We start from the raw sequence: 10,818 nt of genomic DNA, 5'->3' as shown, positions 1-10,818 counted from the left end.
GGGCATATTTTCATTAAAGAAAAAATACAATTGGATTCACCCAGACATTTAGAAAATTAAAAATGTGTACCAAATCGCCGTTTTTTAAGGAAAGTAAGCAGTAAACTCTATAGCAATTGGTTGCAAGAGTATAAAAAGCAACAAAAATATATAAGCAACACATTTATTGTAACAATATTATTGCATAAACCGTTATATGTGCTTTTCATTGTTAAAACACGCATACACACAAACACCGAAATGCATACAGAAGCAACACAAACAATCAGTAAACTCAAATTCCTATTTTCTTTGTCGCTTTGTTAAGTTAATGTTTACAGAACTTACAATCTATTATAACTGACAATATTATACACACGCACACACACACATATTTAACTAACCATGTAGCGAGAATTTATAAATGTGTGTGCATCGGCACAAATCTATGTTTATATTTGGGATTTATCGAATATAAACACAATGCGCAAATTATTCAACTATTTTTAGTTTCGAATAGCTAATTTTTGTGTACATTTCCTTTCGTTTATATAAAAAGCAATATTTTTAAGCATTTTTTTAATTGTAATATTATTTTACTGTGATAAATATTTGGTAAATTAGCGATGAATGTAAGAATTAGCGAGAGATAATGCTGAATAAAATAAATCAAATCAAATATTTGGTATGTGTTTATATTTTTGAAAAATTCGTATACATAGAAGTGCATATGGTAAGGTAAACAAACAAAAATCATTCCAGCACAAAACAAAAACAAATAGCTTAAACATGACAAGCTTTTAGCTGCAAAAGTAAGTTTTTAATTTCTTTAAGATCGTTGCATCTGTTGCCACCAGCGCCAGCAACAACTTTGGACAGGACCTTACGTTTCAAAGCGATAGCCTCCACGCGTTTAGAAAGCTGAAATTTCAAATATTAGTCGACGCAAACAAAAATGTTTAAACAAAATGGAGCCTCACCTCGTAAGCACGCTTTATAATCGGTTGTGGCATGCCAGCCAATTTGGCAGCATTGAAACCATACGATTTCGGGCATGCGCCAGCGCTGTATTTGTAAAGGAATGTCACCGTCTCCTGTGTGGGATCTTCGGTATCCTCGTTTTCCACCATGCAAGCCTACAAGTGAAAAGGTTAGGTTGAAAATAAATAAATTGCAGTAGGCATAGAGTTATAGCTCACCATGTGACCCAATGTTATGCGTTCGTCTTTGTGGAAATATTCAATAAGATTGTGGTAGTGTGTAGAGAAAAGCGTGCGGCATTTCAAATCTGCGAGATAGTTGACTACCGAAGCAGCGATAGCAGTGCCATCGTAGGTGGCCGTGCCACGTCCTTTGTCCAGCAAATATAAAAGCAATTTTTATTATTTTTAGTATATATAAAAAATATTTGCTATTGAGTTTACCTAATTCATCAAGCAGCACCAGGCTGTTAACTGTTGCATGCTTCAAAATCAACGATGTCTCATTTAATTCAACCAAAAATGTGCTCTGCCCAGCCATGATGTCATCCTGCGCTCCCAAGCGCGTAAAAATACGATCGACCAGCGAAATGCGACAATGCTCGGCTGGCACATGTGCGCCCTAGTAGTTGGAAATTGTACAGAAATTCGCCGAAAACAAATTACAGTGCATGTCAAACTTACGATTTGCGCCATCACTACCAACAAGCCCACCTGCCGCATAAGCGTACTTTTACCACCCATATTGGGGCCTGTTAGTATGGAGAGCGGTGCTGGTGTCTCACCGGTGCCTAGCATGAGGCCATTCGGTATGAATGTGTCCGCAGCGGCGCATGGATGATAGCCCTCTGCAATGTCTATGAATGGTTGCTTTTCGGCACTTTGCTCGTGTAGCTCAGGCACACAGATGACTTGCTGTGCACGTGCATACTCTGCCAACGAGGCTAAAACATCAAGGTTGGCTACACAATCAACGCATTGCTTCCAAAGCTCATAGTGTTTGGAGAATTTTTCAAAGATACGACGTGATAAATCTTTGAGTATGACATCACGTTCGGTTTCGGCATGTTGCAATTCCTTTAGTAGTGACTGCAATGCAAAATAGGGGTGGTGAGTATACGCTGGCGTATTTAATTTTGAATATAGAAACCTACACGTGTTTCATTCGTTGAGAAGCGTCTCACGGGCTTGTTACCTTTGCGCTGACCCTCCAATTGGTAGGCTTTGCCCGCCTTCCTAGCCGCATTTTCTGGCACCTCAAGCTGGAAGCGATTCTTCTCGCCACCTGGTGTCAAACGACAGCCAAAGAACTTCTCTTGTTCAATCAGATATTCCTTGAAGTTGTCGTTTATTTTTTTAATCTTCGCCAATGCCTCATCGTAATCTGCGTCCACGCCTTGTTCAGGTGCAATAACGCCGGTCTGCGCACCGGCTTCGTGATCGAAAGCATTCTGTTTGACAAATGTTAGGCTTAAGTTGCATAAAACTCAACTGAAAAGGTGTTGCATGCACATACCTTGAAAAACTCCAATTCTTTAGCCATGTCAGGGAAGCCGCCAGCTGGCTGAAACTGCGTCAATCGTTTCATAAGTGGCGTTTCAAAGTCGTTGAAAAGCGTGGGCAGTTCCATGAGCGCTGTAAATCCCTTCAATATGCCAATAAAGTTTTGTATTTTCTTCTTATTATATAATTTTTCTTCGAAGAGTATAGCACGTCCGTCCGGATGATCTTGCGAAATGCGCTTATTGCCGAATAAATGTATTTGCGCCAGATGTCTTTCGAAATCAGGCATTGGCGCCAGCAAAGCGCGTAAATCTTGCAACTCCATGTTGTGCTCTATTAGTTCGGTTATCGCCTGCTGCCGTTCAACAATCACGTCCAACTCACAGCTCGGCGAGCATATCCAATGATGCAGCAAACGTTTGCCAAATTTCGTGCAGCAATTATCTAGTGTGGATTGCAGCGAATACTCTTCGCCAGTAATGCGTAGATTAGCAAGTGTGGTGGCATCGATGACCATATGGCGGCGCCGAGCGGTTTTTTGCTGCACTGTTTTTGCCTTTGAATCCAATACCGATTCATTTAACATATCTGGTGGTGTGTAGAGATGATAGCGTGCCATTGGCAGCACCTTTTCTTCAAGTTGACAACGTTGCAAATATAATATGCATTGACCAAGCGCTTTTAGGGCTAGTTTGCAGCCATCACGCGGCGTTAAACCCAAGTGATCAGTTTCGGATTGCATTGTACGCAACGCTAATGGCCAAAGGTCTGCACTAGTTGAGTCTTCTGAAAATTTGGCAAAATAATTCTCAGCAAGATACTTTAGTGTCTTTTCAGCGCTGCATACTTTGGAGCCATTGGCAGGTAATGGATCTTTGAGTATGCCGGAGAGCATAGTACGGAATATTTCCTGTGTACGCTCAGAAACAGACCCACGCTCAAAAATTAACTAGAAATGTAATAAGGATTATATTATTTTATTGACCTACAGTTAGTTTCATTTGCGTACCAAAACCGGCATATGATGGGAGAGCAAAGTTAATAGCCGGGAACCGTTTTTGTCATCTTCAAATTCGCCAACATAAAAGTCGCCTATTGAGGTGTCTACATAACAAATGCCGTATTTACTGGAGCTGACCTCATTCTTGCAAAAAATAAAAATATGTTAAGATTTGTTGCAATACAAAGTTCCTAAATGCCACTACCTTCTCGACTACAGCCAACATGTAATTTGGCTGATAATGTGGTGTTATCTGACATTGCGTCCCAAATACTTGTGTACCTCGATTGGATATCTGACAGATTTCGCGGCGCACCACTTTATCGAATTTCGTCGGTTTGGTCTTTTTGCAACGCTCGCTCATCATTTCGGTTGTTTCAGTTTGTTCCACACGTGCCACTTTATAGCCGCGGTCAATAAGTATACTAGACATTTTGTCGAAGCTTACTTCCGGCGAACCCGAATGTGCGAATTCCCCACGCATATAAACGAAACCGAGCTCTTGGACACCAACTTCCGCATCCATATGATATAATTCATAGAATTTGCCAACTTTAAAAAAGAGCACACAATCATAGTTATCAGACTTCAAGACCCACCATTGGCGTACACCCTGAAAAGTTATCTAATTAGTAAGGAAACATGAAAATAAACATAATTTGTGCTACTCACAGGTGATAAGGAGTTCAAGTATTTTTCTGGTACATGTAATGTCGTGGGATCATAGTCCGGATGGTCAGGGCGTCTGCCATTCTTATCTTTTATCTTATCTGGTTGCAAAAAGTCAAGCTTTTGATGTGGCCACACTACCGGTTCGTCCAATGTGGACGTTGTGCATACAATTTTTTCATATTTTGCATCATTTTTAGCAGTCGCTTTAGCATCTGAGATAGTTGCTGAGGCTTGCAAAGAAGCAAGCTTTTCCATGAAACTACTCTTTTCCAGTTTAAGTTTCTTTTGCGTCGGTTCATCAGTTTTCTTAAAAAGTTAATAAAGATATTAAAAAAAACATTAAACAAGATATATGTATATATGTACCTTGGAACGAGCTTTTGGTGGCGAATCAGCGTCTTCACTACTATATGCGTTATCCTCGTCACTTGGCTTATAGTCATCGCCACTATTATTCTTCTCACTTCCGTTTTTATTAATTTTGATTTCCTCTTCATCATCGGACAATATTATGCGATGCCTTTTATAGGACGGGCGTTTAATTGTAATACTTTCATCATCCTCATCAACATCCATGGTATCACTTTTACTCTGATTAGCTTCAACATCTAACTTTCGTTTAGCTAGAGGCCCATTATCTTCATTCCCATGCCCAGCTTGTAAGTTCTCCTTTTCCGCTTTTGCTGCAGATTTTTTGGTTTCTTCTTCACTGGGTGTTTTGGGTATACTGTTTGGCGTTCGTGGTGAACGTGAAAAGTACTTGAAGAGATTATTGTTAGGAGTACCGGCACTACCACTTTTATTCAATTTCTTCGACATTTTTCTTCAAATTAATTATATCACACAAGATAACTGGGTGGAATGTAATGTCCTGCGCAAATAGAAGCCAAAGCTTTTGTTTTATTTTCGCATAATGCGATAAAGACCCGCGCAATTTGATGACATTTGAATTTATGCACAACAGTGATACCTCGCTGAAATGTCTTTAATGTTGCTTAATAATTATTATTAAGCAATGATATACAAATAAATCTTAAAATTTTATAAAAACGATATTTACCGTTTACTTTAAAAAGAAATCACAGCCTAATATTAATAAAAATGGAAGAATATCTTATCTTTGTACAATTTTTTATATTATGCTTTCAAATAGGAATTTGGCAACACAGTTCATTGTTTTTGTTTACATACGCAAGCAAACGTCAAAATACTTTACAGCTGTTTCATTAATAGTTGTCAAACAACGCTTTGTAAACGTTTTTCACCAATAATTGCAAATAGTGTATTGTTTTTAAACTTTCTTTTAAAATATAAACTAAACTTTTCAAAATGTCTTTAGCCGATGAACTGCTAGCTGATCTAGAGGAAGACAATGATAACGATTTGGACGAGTTGCAAAATGTAAACAAAAAGTTCCTAAACTTATATTGCAACATTAAAAGCATTGTCGTTTACAGATGGACGAGGAAGATGAGCCGGAAAAGGCACAAGAGTTATCAGAAAAGTTACTTAAGCCACAACTCAACCTTATGGAAGTGGATGTGCAGGTACAATCCGTAAGAGATCTATGTAAATTGCGTGATTCCGAACGACTGCAGTATGTGCTAAAACAAATCGAGCAGTACGGAAGTAGACAACGTACCGCTGCGGAGATGCTGGGAAATGTGGAGTCCGATCCAGAGTATCAGCTAATTGTTGAAGCAAATGCTATTGCCGTTGATATCGATAATGAAATTTGTAAGATTAACACATAAATTACTTCAATATTTCAAAGTTAACATAATTTTGGAACTTTTTAGCCATTATACACAAATTTACCAAAGAGAAGTACCAAAAACGTTTTCCTGAACTAGACTCATTGATTGTCGGTGAAATTGAATATTTGTATGCAGTGAAGGAATTGGGCAATGATCTAGATCAAGTAAAAAATAATGAGAAATTGCAAGCCATATTAACGCAAGCAACCATTATGATCGTTTCAGTAACAGCTTCGACCACGCAAGGGTAAGTGGTGGTAGCCAGCATATTTTAATATATAAATTATAAATTGCTGAAAATAATATTTTGTATTTGTAGCACTGAGTTGACAGCCACAGAAAAGGCACAGATTGATGAAGCTTGTGAAATGGCCATTGATTTAAATAACTACAAATCTCATATCTACGAGTACGTAGAAAGTCGTATGACTTTTATTGCACCAAATCTATCAATGATCGTTGGTGCTTCGACCGCAGCAAAATTACTGGGTATAGCGGGCGGTTTAACCAAATTATCGAAAATGCCTGCTTGTAATGTGCAAGTATTAGGCTCACAAAAGAAAACTTTAGCAGGGTAAATGATTTATAGTACTTTTGTTTCAATATTGGCTTATTTTAAATATTTACAGTTTCTCCAAAACACAAATGCTACCCCACACTGGTTATGTTTACTTCTCACAGATTGTGCAAGATACGCCGCCGGTTCGTTAATGTTTTAAAATGTACATTTTTAAATATACTTTAATGCTTCCAAAACATCTCTTATTACAGGATCTCAGGCGAAAAGCAGCACGTTTAGTTGCAGCTAAGGCTGTACTCGCGGCGCGTGTGGATGCTTGCCATGAGAGTGTGCATGGTGAAGTAGGCTTAAAGTTCAAGGAGGATATTGAAAAAAAGTTGGACAAGTTGCAAGAGCCACCGCCAGTCAAATTTATCAAACCATTAAGTAAACCCATAGAGGGTAGCAAGAAAAAACGTGGTGGCAAACGTGTGCGTAAGATGAAGGAGCGCTATGCCCTTACGGAATTCCGTAAACAAGCGAATCGCATGAACTTTGGTGATGTAAGTGTAAAGATTTTTAAATTTACTGCGAATTGCGTTTAAATTAAAGCAAACAATTTTTTTTAGATCGAAGAGGATGCCTACCAAGGTGATCTGGGTTATTCGCGTGGTACAATTGGCAAAACTGGCACAGGTCGTATACGTTTACCACAAGTTGATGAAAAGACCAAGGTGCGCATTAGCAAAACGCTACAAAAGAACTTACAGAAACAACAGGTCTACGGTGGTAGCACTACTGTGAAACGACAAATTTCCGGTACAGCTTCAAGTGTCGCTTTTACACCATTGCAAGGTTTGGAAATCGTGAACCCACAGGCTGCTGAGAAATCGCAAACTGAGAATAACGCTAAGTACTTTTCCAATACGTCTGGCTTCATATCTGTTGGCAAACGTACCACATAAATTTAAAAAAAAGAACAAGATATTGAATATTATATAAATATTATATTATGCGAATTTGAGCTAAAATATAAAACAAAATTTACACTTTTGGAATAGTCAATATATAAAATCCATTATACACAGAGAAAAATGTTGGACATGTGAAAAGTAAGAGGCAAAACACAAATTAATAGAAACAAATAACAAAAAAAAATTTGAAAGATACAAGCATAAAGTTAAATGCATATGATATATAGAAGAGATTCTTAAAAAACACAGCACCGGAATGTGCACGCAAACGCTTCCAATAATACATACATACATACATATATGTAAATGTAGTTAGTAGGAAGCGACAATTAGTCGTAAGTGGTCTATAAATATAACCTGCAGTCTGGTAAATTCATGTAAACAATTTGAAAACTTTCGTAAAGAATATTGTGCATCGCGTTTGTTGTTAACTCAGCTTTCCTATTTCCAATTTACGCTGCAGTGCTTCTAACGAACTGTTCAGGAAAACGGCAATAATCCCAGCAACAGTAAAAACCCCACCGATTATAGAACAGCAATTCGTGGCAAAGTGGCCAAATGATCTACGAACAAAACTTGAGTATACTGGTTTATAAATTTGTTTAAATATTTAGTGCTACCTTTGCTTTTCTTCATATTTCACCATCAGCGGCGATAATTCATAACTGAAGAAAATACCCGGCATTCCACGCTCCCTATTCGAAAGGTCCTTCTTGTAGCGCGTCACTGAGAACTGGTTGGTATGTATTGGCGGGCTCTTCACTTTTGCATACATTGTAGGCACAATTTTCAAATAGTAATTATACATTTCGCTTTTTACGTCTATAAAAAAAAATAATTATATTTTAAAAAGTGTTGCATATTAACAAAAACATATTTTTAATGCTAAAATGGCACTAATGAAAAGAAATTGTAACATACAATTATATTGTTTCCTCTTACGATTACAGAAAGTCACAACTAGAGGCCGCTCTGTATTATTAATTCACTTTAAACTCATTTTGCCACATGTTAATTTATAAAATTCGCTTTAAAAGTTACAATGTATTTATTATTACAGAGTCGTAAAATAAGTGAAATTAACACAATAAAAGCATTTACAGATGTTTTAATAATTCACCAATTTTAAATGTCTACTGAGAACAGAATGTTGAATTTATTTAGGCGTTCTCTGTTATCGCACTTTCGCTGTCATTTTTCTTTGTCTTTATGACATGACATTTCTCACAAAAAGAATATACGACATAGTACGAAATCGCGTGTAATTCGCATGGGAAGAAATTCTATAATCCTTTAGATCGGTTTGCGAATATATAACTTTAAGCTTCGGTTGCGGGACAAACCAAAATTGACTTTTGTCTACCACGAAACAAAAACATTATTCCCCGTCCAATAAACTCACTAATCAAAGTAAGCTAACAAACTAGAATGCCTTTGCCTAGTGGAGCTTTTGGCCAAGCACAAGGTCCATCATGTTTTGATAAAATGAAGACTGGATTCACAATTGGCTTTTGTGTGGGCATGGCAAGTGGTGCACTCTTTGGCGGCTTCTCTGCGTTGCGGTGAGTATTGCGCTTAATAACGAAGCGGCTGAAGCAACTTCATTTAATTACATAATGGGCCAGCAAAATGCGGCTCAAAAATTGCTGTTCGAACGAATGAAGATGATTAAGATTTTTAATAATTTCTCTGATTTGCAGGTATGGTTTGCGCGGGCGCGAGTTAATAAATAATGTGGGAAAAGTGATGTTGCAGGGTGGAGGAACATTTGGTACTTTTATGGCTATTGGTACCGGTATTCGTTGCTAAAATAAATTATTTTGTAAGGCATGCATGCATGTCCAACATATTTTCGGGATTTTTACGTAACACTAAGTTTTGAGTAATAATTTAATGGAATTCATTTAGAAGTTATATATTATATGTATATTAAACATATAAACTTTTTTGTTTTTAAAATTATTGTTTGGAATAACTGGAAGAATGGAGTATTAGTGGGTTGTTGTTGTTGTAGTTGTAGAATTATGTCTGACAGTCCAAGGCCGGACAGAAATACGTAGACTAGACTGGCATGGGAAAGGGGTATTGGTGGGTCATAATTACTGCCGTCAGTTTAATAAGTTTCAGATAGGTTTGAAAAATGTGTGATTCATTATTCTATGTTTCATTTCGTATAAATCTATATTTTTTTCACTTACCTTTGTCTGATTCTACATGTAACCCATCAAGTGGGTGCGTCTTGGCAAATTCAATTTTATCACCAAAAGACAAATGATTAATTGTGTGGTCCAATTTCACATCAGAGAATTGAAAGTCATGTATATGAAATTGCCTAATTGAGAAGCTGTTACCAGGTGCTATATGGAAACTACCAGCCATCTGAAATTTTGTTTATAAACAAGATTTACTATACATTTTGCATCTGCCGGCACTTATACTTACTCTATTAACTTCTAAGTGGCCTTGCACACGACAACCTTCTTTAAATGCATCAATATCATTGCGTTTAAACTGGTCCTTACACTGTTCGATTTTATCTAATTGCACATTCCACTTCATGTGGCGATAAGCCTCCAACACTTCTTCACAAGTATTGCAGCATCTAAATGAGCAAAAATTTTAAAAATTCCACTTAAAGAGGCTTTATATATCCATGAAACTTACTGTGTACTATTACGCTCGGCGCCGTAACAACTACCACAGGTGGTATTTTTATTTGATGGCGACACAGCAACAATTTCTTTTATGGGCTCAGTTTCTTTCATTGGATTACCCTGTAAATCTAGACGATGTTTGAAAATATTATGATCAACTTGTAAATGTTGATCACCTGAAGAATCCATTGCATCCAGTGAGACATCTACAAAAACAAAAATATTTGTAAATCACACACAAATAATGTGGACATTTTAATCACTTACAGCTGCAAGCTAAATTGTGTATGGTTAAATCCAAATTGATTCGTAGCTTGTGATTGCGTGTAGTATCTACAAATAGCTCCTCTGTGAGATTCGGACGCATATAGGCAATGCATTCTAGAAATATCAGTATAACAATGATGCTGGTGCTGATCAGGGTAACTGAAACCAAATATTAAAATTAATTCGTTTCATTTTTTTATAATTTAATAAACATGTACCTGCAGCACCGCTTACAGTGCGCACACTGAAATCCTCAAGTGTACGTGGATATGCATCCAACCGGCGGAGCACATCCGCGATTCTCATGTTTCACCGTAGTTCCTCAATTATTGTAATTCTATACAATTAAAAATGGCTACAAACCTACGTTCTCGATTTCAGCAATACTCAACTGTCGGCTTTTTAAAGATTAATATTATTAAACATTTTAAGGAATTGAAATAGAAGGCGGAACAAAATTGCTGCGCTGTTAAAGAAAAAGGGCACGTTTGTTATTTTGCTAGTTGTTTCTTCTGCTAATTCACTGATGTGTA

At 37.2% G+C, this 10,818-nt stretch overlaps 4 protein-coding genes across 4 annotated transcripts; 2 read left to right on the top strand and 2 right to left on the bottom strand.

Moving 5' to 3' along the window:
* Positions 1 to 658: 658 nt before the first annotated feature.
* Positions 659 to 5,088, bottom strand: LOC105227184 (probable DNA mismatch repair protein Msh6). The gene is made up of 11 exons (XM_011206406.4): positions 4,501 to 5,088; positions 4,135 to 4,440; positions 3,668 to 4,075; positions 3,472 to 3,606; positions 2,476 to 3,411; positions 2,114 to 2,410; positions 1,644 to 2,048; positions 1,404 to 1,581; positions 1,179 to 1,330; positions 960 to 1,115; positions 659 to 900 (listed from the first exon to the last, which is right to left on the bottom strand). The coding sequence occupies exons 1-11, from the start codon at positions 4,951 to 4,953 to the stop codon at positions 763 to 765; spliced, it is 3,564 nt and encodes a 1,187-aa protein (XP_011204708.2). The 5' UTR covers positions 4,954 to 5,088; the 3' UTR covers positions 659 to 762.
* A 275-nt stretch (positions 5,089 to 5,363) lies between these two features.
* On the top strand, positions 5,364 to 7,437 carry LOC105227185 (U4/U6 small nuclear ribonucleoprotein Prp31). Its single transcript, XM_011206410.4, has 7 exons — positions 5,364 to 5,535; positions 5,592 to 5,871; positions 5,934 to 6,138; positions 6,211 to 6,465; positions 6,521 to 6,593; positions 6,663 to 6,953; positions 7,020 to 7,437. Exons 1-7 carry the CDS (start codon positions 5,464 to 5,466, stop codon positions 7,353 to 7,355), a joined length of 1,512 nt encoding a protein of 503 aa, XP_011204712.1. The 5' UTR covers positions 5,364 to 5,463; the 3' UTR covers positions 7,356 to 7,437.
* LOC105227187 (endoplasmic reticulum-Golgi intermediate compartment protein 3) lies at positions 7,378 to 10,814 on the bottom strand. Its single transcript, XM_011206413.3, has 7 exons — positions 10,504 to 10,814; positions 10,286 to 10,444; positions 10,029 to 10,224; positions 9,807 to 9,966; positions 9,563 to 9,743; positions 7,985 to 8,186; positions 7,378 to 7,927 (listed from the first exon to the last, which is right to left on the bottom strand). The coding sequence occupies exons 1-7, from the start codon at positions 10,589 to 10,591 to the stop codon at positions 7,792 to 7,794; spliced, it is 1,122 nt and encodes a 373-aa protein (XP_011204715.1). The 5' UTR covers positions 10,592 to 10,814; the 3' UTR covers positions 7,378 to 7,791.
* On the top strand, positions 8,586 to 9,319 carry LOC105227186 (reactive oxygen species modulator 1). Its single transcript, XM_011206411.4, has 2 exons — positions 8,586 to 8,926; positions 9,065 to 9,319. Exons 1-2 carry the CDS (start codon positions 8,793 to 8,795, stop codon positions 9,171 to 9,173), a joined length of 243 nt encoding a protein of 80 aa, XP_011204713.1. The 5' UTR covers positions 8,586 to 8,792; the 3' UTR covers positions 9,174 to 9,319.
* Positions 10,815 to 10,818: the final 4 nt, after the last annotated feature.

The sequence above is a fragment of the Bactrocera dorsalis genome, chromosome 5 (assembly GCF_023373825.1).
Source record: "Bactrocera dorsalis isolate Fly_Bdor chromosome 5, ASM2337382v1, whole genome shotgun sequence".
Classification (NCBI taxonomy): domain Eukaryota; kingdom Metazoa; phylum Arthropoda; class Insecta; order Diptera; family Tephritidae; genus Bactrocera; species Bactrocera dorsalis.
The sequence above is the reverse complement of the archived record's forward strand: the minus strand, read 5'-3'. Positions and strand labels throughout refer to the sequence as shown.